This window comes from Scyliorhinus canicula, chromosome 7 (assembly GCF_902713615.1).
Source record: "Scyliorhinus canicula chromosome 7, sScyCan1.1, whole genome shotgun sequence".
NCBI classification, from domain to species: domain Eukaryota; kingdom Metazoa; phylum Chordata; class Chondrichthyes; order Carcharhiniformes; family Scyliorhinidae; genus Scyliorhinus; species Scyliorhinus canicula.
The window spans coordinates 210,328,944-210,342,480 of record NC_052152.1 but is presented as its reverse complement, the minus strand read 5'-3'; the positions used below and the strand labels follow the sequence as shown (position 1 = coordinate 210,342,480).

The 13,537-nt window shown below is 43.0% G+C and overlaps 1 protein-coding gene across 1 annotated transcript in view; it reads left to right on the top strand.

Moving 5' to 3' along the window:
• Positions 1 to 13,537, top strand: part of LOC119969773 (eukaryotic translation initiation factor 6) — a 108,166-nt gene that overhangs the window by 24,219 nt on the left and 70,410 nt on the right. Inside the window, exon 2 of the mRNA XM_038803847.1 lies at positions 7,377 to 7,639. Within this exon, the coding sequence (XP_038659775.1) occupies positions 7,533 to 7,639 (107 nt within the window). The 5' untranslated portion in view covers positions 7,377 to 7,532. The remainder of the gene's footprint in view (positions 1 to 7,376; positions 7,640 to 13,537) is intronic.

The window sequence follows — 13,537 nt, the reverse complement described above, 5'->3', positions numbered from 1 at the left end:
ACTGTACTCGTTGGAATTTAGAAGGATGAGAGGGGATCTTATAGAAACATTTAAAATTATGAAGGGAATAGATAGGATAGATGCGGGCAGGTTGTTTCCACTGGCGGGTGAAAGCAGAACTAGGGGACATAGCCTCAAAATAAGGGGAAGTAGATTTAGGACTGAGTTTAGGAGGAACTTCTTCACCCAAAGGGTTGTGAATCTATGGAATTCCTTGCCCAGTGAAGCAGTTGAGGCTCCTTCATTACATGTTTTTAAGGTAAAGATAGATAGTTTTTTGAAGAATAAAGGGATTAAGGGTTATGGTGTTCGGGCCGGAAAGTGGAGCTGAGTCCACAAAAGATCAGCCATGATCTCATTGAATGGCGGAGCAGGCTCGAGGGGCTAGATGGCCTACTCCTGCTCCTAGTTCTTATGTTCTTATGTGCTGAGTGAATATTCACTTTGACCTCTTCCGGCACCACAGACACCAGTCTTCAGCCAATTCAGGATGGTCAATAAGATTTAGATTTATTGTCAAGTATTGTTCTGCGTACAGTCCAGGCAGATCGTTCCATCATGAAAAAACATAGGACATACATAAATACGCAAAGTTCATACATGGACATCAGATGAAGGATACGGAGACATAAAACAGAAAGGTTAGAGATAATGTTAGTGTTAGAGTTACGTTTGAAAAGGTTAGTACGGTTATAAGAGATGTAGGAAGAGGATCTGTGGGAGAGAGCTCGCAGAGAGTCGCTCCAGAGCCATCTTGAAAGAACAATAATTGCAGCGTTAGCCAGCGACACCCGCATCTCATGAATGAAGATCTATTGTAAAACCCTCAATCATCAGCAAACTGATGGAAGGAGTCATCAACAGTACTGACTGATTACTGACTGATTACTGACTGATTTACTGACTGATTACTGATTGATTACTGACTGATTACTGACTGATTACTGACTGATTACTGACTGATTACTGATTGATTACTGCATGATTACTGAATGATTACTGAGTGACTATTGATGATTGATTACTGACTGATTACTGATCGATTACTGAGTAATTACTGACTGATTACTGACTGATTTACTGACTGATTACTGACTGATTTACTGAGTGATTATTGATGATGAGTATTCACTGATTACTGATTGATTAGTGATTATTGATGATATTTACTGATTGAGTACTGACTGATTACTGATCAATTTACTGACTGATTTACTGACTGATTACTGATTGATTACTGAGTGATTATTGATGATGAGTATTCACTGATTACTGATTGATTAGTGATTATTGATATTTACTGATTGAGTACTGACTGATTAATTTACTGACTGATTACTGATTAATTTACTGACTGATTACTGATTGAGTACTGCCTGATTATTGATCACTGACTGATTACCGATTGATTACTGAGTGACTATTGATGATTGATTACTGACTGATTACTGATCGATTACTGAGTGATTACTGAGTGATTACTAATTGATTACTGACTGATTACTGATTGATTACTAAGTGATTACTGACTGATTACTGATTGATTACTGACTGATTACTGATTGATTACTGACTGATTACTGATTGATTACTGCATGATTACTGAATGATTACTGAGTGACTATTGATGATTGATTACTGACTGATTACTGATCGATTACTGAGTGATTACTGACTGATTACTGACTGATTTACTGACTGATTACTGACTGATTTACTGAGTGATTATTGATGATGAGTATTCACTGATTACTGATTGATTAGTGATTATTGATGATATTTACTGATTGAGTACTGACTGATTACTGATTAATTTACTGACTGATTACTGACTGATTTACTGACTGATTACAGATTGATTACTGAGTGATTATTGATGATGAGTATTCACTGATTACTGATTGATTAGTGATTATTGATGATATTTACTGATTGAGTACTGACTGATTACTGATTAATTTACTGACTGATTACTGATTGAGTACTGCCTGATTATTGATCACTGACTGATTACTGATTGATTACTGAGTGACTATTGATGATTGATTACTGACTGATTACTGATTGATTACTAAGTGATTACTGACTGATTACTGATTGATTACTGAGTGATTACTGATTGATTACTGACTGATTACTGATTGATTACTGCATGATTACTGAATGATTACTGAGTGACTATTGATGATTGATTACTGACTGATTACTGATCAATTACTGAGTGATTACTGAGTGATTACTAATTGATTACTGACTGATTACTGATTGATTACTGACTGATTACTGATTGATTACTGACTGATTACTGATTGATTACTAAGTGATTACTGATTGATTACTGACTGATTACTGAGTGATTACTGACTGATTACTAATTGATTACTGACTGATTACTGATTGATTACTGACTGATTACCGATTCATTACTGAGTGATTATTGATGATTGATTACTGAGTGATTACTGATTGTTTATTGATGATTGATTACTGACTGATTGCTGACTGTTTACTGACTGATTACTGATTGGTTACTAAGTGATTACTGACTGATTACTGATTGATTACTGACTGATTACTGATTGATTACTAAGTGATTACTGACTGATTACTGATCGATTACTGAGTCATTACTGACTGATGTCTAATTGATTACTGACTGACTACTGATTGATTACTGACTGATTAATTTTTTTTTTTTTTTTTTTTTATAAATTTAGATTACCCAATTATTTTTTCCAATTAAGGGGCAATTTAGCATAGCCAATCCACCTACTCTGCACATTTTTGGGTTGTGGGGGCGAAACCCACGCAGACACGGGGAGAATGTGCAAACTCCACACAGACAGTGACCCAGAGCCGGGATCGAACCTGGGACCTCAGCGCCGTGAGGCGGTTGTGCTAACCACTAGGCCACCGTGCTGCCCTACTGACTGATTAATGATTCATTACTGACTGATTACTGATTGATTACTGACTGATTAATGATTCATTACTGGTTGATTACTGCCTGATTACTGATTGATTACTGAGTGATTATTGATGATTGATTATTGACTGATTATGATTGATTACTGAAAGTTTATTGATTATTGATTACTGACTGATTGCTTACTGTTTACTGACTGATTACTGATTGGTTACTGACTGATAACTGATTGATTACGGACTGATTACTGAATGATTACTGATGATTACTGACTGATTACTGACTGATTACTTACTGATTACTGACTGATTTACTGATTGATTACTGACTGATTACTGACTGATTACTGATTGGTTACTGAGTGATTACTGATGATTGATTATTGATTGATTACTGACTGATTACTGATTGATTATTGACTGATTGCTGATTAATGAATCATTACTGATTAATTATTGACTGATTAATTATTGATTCCTGACTAGTTATTGATTACTGAGTGATTATTGACTGATTACTGATTGATTTACTGACCGATTACTGATTCATGATTGATTGCTGACTGATTACTGATTGATTTACTGACTGATTACTGATTGATTATTGATTGATTTACTGACAGATTACGGAATGATTATTGATGAGTGATTATTGATGAGTGATTATTGATTGATGAGTGATTATTGATGAGTCATTAATGATGTGTGCTTATTGATGAGTGATTATTGTTGAGTGATTATTGAGCGATTATTGATGAGTGATTATTGATGAGTCATTAATGATGAGTGATTATTGAGTGATTATTGATGAGTGATTATTGATGAGTCATTAATGATGTGTGATTATTGATGAGTGATTATTGTTGAGTGATTATTGAGCGATTATTTTTTTTTTAATATAATTTTTATTGGAATTTTTTACAGAAAATATAAAACATAACGACAAACAATGAAATGCAACAAAATAACCCATAATAACTGTGACACCCCCAGACCGTATCGGCGCATGTATCACATCCCCCCACCCCCCCAACCCTAATGAACAACAAAAGAACTTAAAAAATATTAAAATTAAATAAACAAACATAGTCATTGTCGGCCCCCCCCCCCTTTTCCCTCCCCTTTTCCCTCCCCGGGTTGCTGCTGCTGCTGTCCCCGTACCCTATCGTTGAGCCAGAAAGTCGAGAAAAGGCTGCCACCGCCTAAAGAACCCTTGTACCGACCCTCTCAGGGCGAATTTGACCTTCTCTAGCTTAATGAAACCCGCCATGTCATTGATCCAGGTCTCCACGCTTGGGGGCCTCGCATCCTTCCATTGTAGCAAGATCCTTCGCCGGGCTACTAGGGACGCAAAGGCCAGCACACCGGCCTCTTTCGCCTCCTGCACTCCCGGCTCCACCCCAACCCCAAAAATCGCGAGTCCCCATCCTGGCTTGACCCTGGATCCCACCACCCTCGACACCGTCCTCGCCACCCCCTTCCAGAACTCCTCCAGTGCCGGGCATGTCCAGAACATATGGGCATGGTTCGCTGGACTCCCCGAGCACCTGACACACCTGTACTCACCCCCAAAGAACCTACTCATCCTCGTCCCAGTCATGTGGCCTCGTCTCAGTCATGTGGTATTGAGCGATTATTGATGAGTGATTATTGATGAGTGATTATTGTTGAGTGATTATTGAGCGATTATTGATGAGTGATTATTGATGAGTCATTAATGATGAGTGATTATTGAGTGATTATTGATGAGTGATTGTTGATGAGTCATTAATGAAGAGTGATTACTGAGCGATTATTGATGAGTGATTATTGATGAGTTATTACCGAGTGATTATTGATGAGTGATTATTGATGAGTGATTACTGAGTGATTATTGATGAGTGATTATTGATGAGTGATTATTGATGAGTGATTACTGAGTGATTATTGATGAGTGATTATTGATGAGTGATTACTGAGTGATTAATGATGAGTGATTATTGATGAGTGATTAATGATGAGTGATTAATGATGAGTGATTACTGAGTGATTATTGATGAGTGATTACTGAGTGATTATTGGTGAGTGATCAATGATGAGTGATTATTGATGAGTGATTATTGAGTGATTATGGATCAGTAATTATTGATGAGTGATTAATGATCAGTGATTAATGATGAGTGATTATTGATGAGTGATTATTGATGAGTGATTAATGATGAGCAATTATTGATGAGTGATTATTGATGAGTGATTATTGATGAGTTATTACCGAGTGATTATTGATGAGTGATTACTGAGTGATTATTGATGAGTGATTATTGATGAGTGATTACTGAGTGATTAATGATGAGTGATTATTGATGAGTGATTATTGATGAGTGATTACTGAGTGATTATTGGTGAGTGATAATTGGTGAGTGATTAATGATGAGTGATTATTGATGAGTGATTATTGAGTGATTATGGATGAGTAATTATTGATGAGTGATTAATGATGAGTGATTATTGATGAGTGATTATTGATGAGTGATTAATGATGAGCAATTATTGATGAGTGATTATTGATGAGTGATTACTGAGTGATTATCGATGAGTGATTATTGATGAGTGATTAATGATGAGTGATTATTGATGAGTGATTACTGAGTGATTATTGATGAGTGATTATTGATGAGTGATTACTGAGTGATTATTGATGAGTGATTAATGATGAGTGATTATTGATGAGTGATTATTGAGTGATTGATTATTGATGAGTGATTATTGATGAGTGATTAATGATGAGTGATTATTGAGTGATTATTGATGAGTGATTATTGATGAGTCATTAATGATGAGTGATTATAGGGCAGCACGGTGGCGCAGTGGGTTAGCACTGCTGCCTCACGGCGCCGAGGTCCCAGGTTCGACCCCGGCTCTGGGTCACTGTCCGTGTGGAGTTTGCACAGTCTCTCCGTGTTTGCGTGGGTTTCGCCCCCACAACCCAAAGATGTGCAGGGTCGGTGGATTGGCCACGCTAAATTGCCCCTTAATTGGAAAAAATGAATTGGGTACTCTGAATTTTTTTTTAAATGAGTGATTATTGATGAGTGATTAATGAGTGATTACTGTGTGATTATTGATGAGTGATTATTGATTGATTATTGATGAGTGATTATTGAGTGACGATTGATGAGTGATTATTGAGCGATTATTGATGAGTGATTATTGAGTGATTATTGATGAGTGATTACTGAGTGATTATTGAGTGATTATTGATGAGTGATTATTGATGAGTTATTATTGAGTGATTATTGATGAGTTATTATTGAGTGATTATTGATGAGTGATTATTGAGTGATTATTGATGAGCGATTATTGATGAGTGATTATTGAGTGATTATTGATGAGTGATTATTGATGAGTGATTAATGATGAGTGATTACTGTGTGATTATTGATGAGTGATTATTGATTGATTATTGAGTGATGATTGATGAGTGATTATTGATGAGTGATTATTGATGAGTGATTGATGAGCAATTATTGATGAGCGATTATTGCTGAGTGATTATTGAGTGAATATTGATAAGTGATTATTGATGAGTGATTGATGATGAGTTATTATTGATGAGTTATTATTGAGTGGTGATTATTGATGAGTGAGTATTGGGTGATTATTGAGTAATTATTGATGAGCGATTATTGATGAGTGATTATTGGGTGATTATTGATGAGTTATTATTGGGTGATTATTGGTGAGCGATTATTGAGTTATTATTGATGAGCGATTATTGATGAATTATTATTGAGTGATTATTGATGAGTGATTATTGATGAGTGATTATTGATGAGTGATTGATGAGCGATCATTGATGAGTGATTATTGATGAGTGATTAATGATGAGTTATTATTGATGAGTTATTATTGATTAGTGATTATTGGGTGATTATTGATGAGTTATTATTGAGTGATTATTGATGAGTTATTATTGGGTGATTATTGGTGAGCGATTATTGAGTTATTATTGATGAGCGATTATTGATGAATTATTATTGAGTGATTATTGATGAGTGATTATTGGGTGATTATTGATGAGTTATTATTGAGTGATTATTGATGAGTTATTATTGAGTGGTGATTATTGATGAGTGAGTATTGGGTGATTATTGAGTAATTATTGATGAGTAATTATTGATGAGTGATTATTGATGAGTGATTATTGGGTGATTATTGATCGAGTTATTATTGAGTGATTATTGATGAGTTATTATTGGGTGATTATTGGTGAGCGATTATTGATGAATTATTATTGAGTGATTATTGATGAGTGATTATTGATGAGTGATTAATGATGAGTTATTATTGATGAGTTATTATTGATGAGTTATTATTGAGTGATTATTGATGAGTTAATATTGGGTGATTATTGATGAGCGATTATTGATGAATTATTATTGAGTGATTTTCTTGCCTCTTTGGGTCCACAGCACTTGAATCCGGGCATCTTCGGGCGGAAGTAAGCTTGTGTATGTTTCCGGGTTGAAGGGTACCGCCGTCAAAGCGGATGATTGGCTGTGCCGGGGCGGAAGTGAGGTACCGGGAGGACGCACGTGGCCGGCTGAGTGACCTCTGAACCCCCCGCCATGGCTGTCCGCGCCTCGTTCGAGAACAACAACGAGATCGGCTGCTTCAGCAAACTGACCAACTCCTACTGCCTGCTGGCCGTGGGCGGCGCCGACAACTTCTACAGGTACCGGGGGGCTGGGGTGGGGGGCCTGGAGAGGGGTGGGGGGCCTGGAGAGGGGCGGGGGGCCTGGGAGAGGGGCGGGGGGCCTGGAGAGGGGCGGGGGGCCTGGAGAGGGGCGGGGGGCCTGGGAGAGGGCCCGGGGGAGAGAGCCCGGGGCCGGGTCTGGGGGAGAGAGCCCGGGGGTGAGGCCTGCTGGCCGTGAGCGGCGCCGACAACTTGTCCAGGTACCGGGGGCCCGGGGGGCGGGGGGCATGGGAGAGGGCCCGGGGGGCGGGGGGCGGGGGGCCTGGGAGAGGGCCCGGGGGGCGGGGGGCCTGGGAGAGGGCCCGGGGGGCGGGGGGCCTGGGAGAGGGCCCGGGGCCTGGGAGAGGGCCCGGGGGGCGGGGGGCTGGGGAAGAGAGCCCGGGGAACGGGGTCTGGGGAAGAGAGCCTGGGGTGGGGGCTGGGCCTGGGGGAAGAGAGCCCGGGGAACGGGGCCTGGGGGGGGGCGGGGCGCTGGGGCCTAGGAGAGGGCCCGGGGCGGGGGGCTGGGGGAGGGGCCTGGGCGGGGGGCGGGGGAGGGCCCGGGGCGGGGGGCTGGGGGAGGGGGAGGGGCCTGGGAGAGGGCCCGGGGCGGGGGGCTGGGGGAGGGCCCGGGGCGGGGGGCTGGGAGAGGGCCCGGGGCGGGGGGTTGGGAGAGGGCCCGGGGCGGGGGGTTGGGAGAGGGCCCGGGGCGGGGGGTTGGGGGAGGGCCCGGGGCGGGGGGCTGCTGGCCGGGTCTGGAGGGCGGGGGGAGTGGGCCTGAGGCCGGGCGGCCGCTGTCAATGGCCCCCCCCCCCCCTGGAAACATCCTCTCCATGTCCACTCTATCCAGGCCTCGCAGTATCCTGTAAGTTTCAATTAGATCCCCTCTCATCCTAAACACCGAGTACAGACCCAGAGTCCTCGAACATTCCTCATACGACATGGTCATCATTCCAGGGTTCATTCTTGTGAACCACCTCTGGACCCTTTCCATGGCCAGCACATCCTTCCTTAGTTACGGGGCCCAAAACTGCTCACAATACTCCAAATGGGGTCTGACCAGAGCCTTGTACAGCCTCAGAAGTACATCCCTGATTTTATATTCTAGCTCTCTTGACATGAATGCTAACATTACATTTACTTCTTAACTGCCGACTGAACCTGCACATTAATCTTAAGAGAATCATGAACAAGGAGTCCCAAGTCCCTTTGTGCTTCTGATTTCCTCAGCATTTCTCCATTTAGAAAATAGTCTGTGCCTAGATTCCTCCTTCCAAAGTGCATAACCTCACACCTTTCCACATTGTATTTCATTTGCCACATCATTGCCCACTCTCCTAGCTTGTCCGAGACCTTCTGCAGCCCCCTTGCTTCCTCAATACTACCTGTCCCTCTCCAGCTCTTTGTACCATCTATAAACTTAGCAACAGTGCCTTCAGTCCCTTGTTCCAGATCATTAATGTATATTGTGAAAAGTTGTGGTCCCAGCACAGACCCCTGAGGCACACCACTCGTCACTGGCTGTCATCCTGAAAAAGACCCCTTTATCCCCACTCTTTATCTTCTGCCAGTCAGCCAATCCTCTATCCATGCCAGGATCTTACCCTGAACACCATGGGCTCTTAACTTATTTAACAGTCTCCTATGCGGCACCTTGTCAAAGGCCCTCTGGAAATCTAAATAAAGCGTGTCCACTGTTTTTCCTTTGTCTAACTTGCTTGTTACCTCTTCAAAGAACTTTAACAGATTTGTCAGACACGACCTCCCTTTGACGAAGCTGTGCTGACTCAGTCCTATTTTACCATGCACTTCCAAGTGCTTCACGATCTCATCTTTCATGACAGGCTCTAAAATCTTACCAATGACCGAAGTCAGGCTAACAGGCCGATAGTTTCCTGTCTTCTGCCTCCCTCCCTTCTTTAAAAAAAAAATGGATGAAAAAAATGAAAATCGCTTATTGTCACGAGTAGGCTTCAATGAAGTTACTGTGAAAAGCCCCTAGTCGCCACGTTCTGGCGCCTGTCTGGGGAGGCTGGTACGGGAATCGAACCGTGCTGCTGGCCTGCTTGGTCTGCTTTAAAAGGCAGCGATTTAGCCGAGTGAGCTAAACCAGCCCATGTGAGCTATACCAGTCCCTGATTTAATGGTGTTACATTAGCCACTTTCCAGTCCTCTGGGATCCTTCCTGCCTCCAGTGTTTCCTGAAAGATCATCACTAATGCCTCCACAATTTCCTCAGCTATCTCTTTTAGGACCCCACGGTGTACTCCATCTGGTCCAGGTGATTTATCCACCTTCCGACCTTTCAGTTTCCCCAGAACCTTCTCCTTAGTGATGGCCACTACACTCACCTCTGCCCCCTGATTCTCCTGGAGCTCTGGCATCCCACTGGTATGATCCACCGTGAAGACTGATGCAAAGTAACTATTCAGTTTGTCTGCCATTTCTTTGTTTCCTATTATTACTTCTCCAGCCACATTTTCTAGTGGTCCAATGTCTATTTTTGCCTCTCTCTTACCTTTTTATATATTGAAAAAAATCTCTTCCAATCTTCCTTTATATTACTAGCTAGCTTGCACTCATACTTCATCTTCTCCCCCCTTATTGCTTTTTTAATTGTCCTCTGCTCGCTTTTAAAGGCTTCCCAATCCTCTGGCTTCCCACTAATCCTCGCCACTTTTTATGCTTTTTCTTTAGCCTTTATGCTGTCCTTGACACCCCTCGCCAGCCATGGATGCCTTGTCCTCCCCTTAGCATGTTTCCTCCTCCTTGGGATGAATTTCTGTTGTGCCTCCCTAATAACCCCCAAAAACTCCTGCCATTGCTGTTCCACTGTCTTCCCTGCTCGGCTCCTTCTCCAATCAACTCTGGCCAGCTCCTCCCTCATGTCTTTGTAGTTACCCTTATTTAATTGTAATACCGTTACATCTGATTGCAGCTTCTCCCTCTCGAACGTCAGGGTAAATTCTATCATATTGTGGTCACTGCCCCCTAAGGGTTCCTTCACCTTAACTTCCCAAATCAAGCCTGCCTCATTACACATCACCAAATCCAGAATTGCCTGTTCCCTAGTAGACTCTGTCACAAGCTGCTCCAAAAAAACATCTCTTAGACATTCCACAAATTCCATTTCTTGGGATCCACTGCCAACCTGATTTTCCCAGTCCACCTGCATATTGAAGCCCCCATGATTATTGTAATATTGCCTTTTTTACCTGTCTTTTCTATCTCCTGATTTATTTTCTGCCCCACATCCTGACTACTGCTAGGGGGCCTTTACATAACTCCCATCAGGGCCTTTTTACCTTTGTGATTCCTCAACTCTACCCACAGAGATTCTATGCCTTCTGATCCTATATCACTCCATGCTATCGATTTAACTTCATTCCTTACTAACAATGCAACCCCGCCCCCTTTGCCCATCTGCCTGTCCTTTTGATAGGACATATATCCTTGGATATTTAGATCCTAGTCCTGATCCCCTTGCAGCTACGTCTCTGTGATACCCACAACATCATACCGGCCAATTTCAATGTGTGCAACAAGCTCATTTACCTTGTTCCGTATACTGCGCGCATTTAGGGACAACTGCCTCAATCCTGCATTGATCACTTCCCTTTTCACACTCTCCTCAGTCACTGTACCGTGTACTGTGGCCCTTTTTGATTATGGTTTCTCTGCCTTACACTTTCCCCCTTACTGCCTTTTGTTTCTGGCCCCGTTTTACTTCCCTCCGACTTCCTGCATCCATTCCCATCCCCCTACCACATTAGTTTAAACTTGTGGGAGGGGACCGGAGCATGCAGAGGAAACTCGCGTAGACACGGGGAGACCGTGCAGGCTCGTCAGGGACAGTGACTCAAGCCAGGAATTGAACCCGGGTCCCTGGTGATGTGAAGCAACTGTGCTAACCACTGTGATCAGCTAGCCTAATGAAAACGAATGAACTCGGTAGTTCATTCTGTTGTGCCTCCCTAATAACCCAAAAACTCCTGCCATTGCTGTTCCACTGTGTTCCCTGCTAGGCTCCTTTTCCAATCAACTCTGGCCAGCTCCTCCCTCATGTCTTTGTAGTTACCCTTATTTAATTGTAATACCGTTACATCATCTGACTGCAGCTTCACTCTCCAATTGCAGGGTAAATTCTATCATATTGTGGTCACTGCTCCCTAAGGGTTCCTTCAGCTTAACTTCCCAAATCAAGTCTGCCTCATTACACATGGGATGTGGTATTGTCTTTGGACTAGTAATCCAGAGACCTAGGATAATGATCTGGGGACTTGGGTTTGAATCCCACCATGGCTGGTGATGGAATTTAAACTCGATAAAATATCAAGAAATTGAAGTCTGATGACTGTGAAACCATTGTTGATTATTGTAAAAACCCATCTGGTTCACTAATATCCTTTAGGGAAGGAAATCTAGCGTCCTTACCTGGTCTGGCTTATAATCTTTATTAGTGTCCCAAGCAGGCTTACATTAACACTGCAATGACGTTTCTGTGAGAATCCCCTAGTCGCTACTTTCTGGCGCATGTTCGGGTACACAGGGAGAATTCAGAATGCCAAATTCACCTAACAGCACGTCCTTCGGGACTTGTGGGAGGAAACCGGAGCACCCGGAGGAAACCCACGCAGACACGGGGAGAACGTGCTGACTCCACACAAACAGTGACCCAAGCCGGGAATCGAACTTGGGACCCTAGCGCTGTAAAGCAACATTGCTACCCACTGTGCCACCCGTGACTCCAGGCCCACAGCAATGTGGTTGATTGTCAAATGCCCCCTGAAATGGCCTAGGAAGACACTCGGTTGTATTCAGCTACTATGAAAACACACAAAAAAGGAATGAAGCCGGACGAACCACCTGGCATCGAACCAGGCACCGGAAACGACAACGGGGAACCCAGCCCTGCAATATCCTCCTTACTAACATCTGGGGGCTTGTGCCAAAATTGGGAGAGCTTTCTCACCACAACAGCCTGACATAGTCTTACAGAATCATACCTTGCAGGCAATGTCCCAGACACCATTATCACCGTTCCTGGGAATGTCCTGTCTCACCGGCAGGACAGACCCAGCAGAGCTGGCGGGGGGCACAGTGGGATACAGTCAGGAGGGAGTTACCCTGGGAGTTCTCAACATCGACTCTGAACTCCATGAAGTCTCCTGGCTTCAGGTTAGACATTGGCAAGGAAACCTCCTGCTGATTACCACGTACCGGCCACCATCAGCTGATTAATCCTTACTCTTCCATGTTGAGCACCACTTGGAGGAAGAACTAGGGGTGGCAAGGGTGCAGAATATGCTCTGGGTGGGGGGACTTCAATGTCCATCATCAAGAGTGGCTCGATAGTACCACCACAGACCGAGCTGGCTGGGTCCGAAAGGACAATAGCTGCTAGTGGGGAAAATGCTTGAATCCATTATCAAGGACTTTATAGCGGAACATTTAGAAAGCAGTGGCAGGATCAGTCAGAGTCAGCATGGATTTATGAAGGGAAAAATCATGCTTGACAAATCTGTTGGAATTCTTTGAAGAGGTAACCCGGACAGTTGACAAGGGGGAGCCAGTCGATGTGGTATATTTGGACTTTCAGAATGCGTTTGACAAAGTCCCGCATAAGAGATTATTGTGCAAAATTAAAGCGCATGGGATTGGGGAAGTGTATTAAGGTGGATAGAAAACTGGTTGGCAGAGAGGAAACAAAGAGCAGGGATTAATGGGTCCTTTTCAAATTGGCAGGCAGTAACCAGTGGGGTACCACAGGGATCGGTGCTGGGACCCCAGCTATTCACAAAATATATTAATGATTTGGATGAGGAAACAAAATGTAACATCTCAAAGTTTGCAGATGATACCAAATTAGGTGGGAGGGTGAATTGTGACGAGGATGCC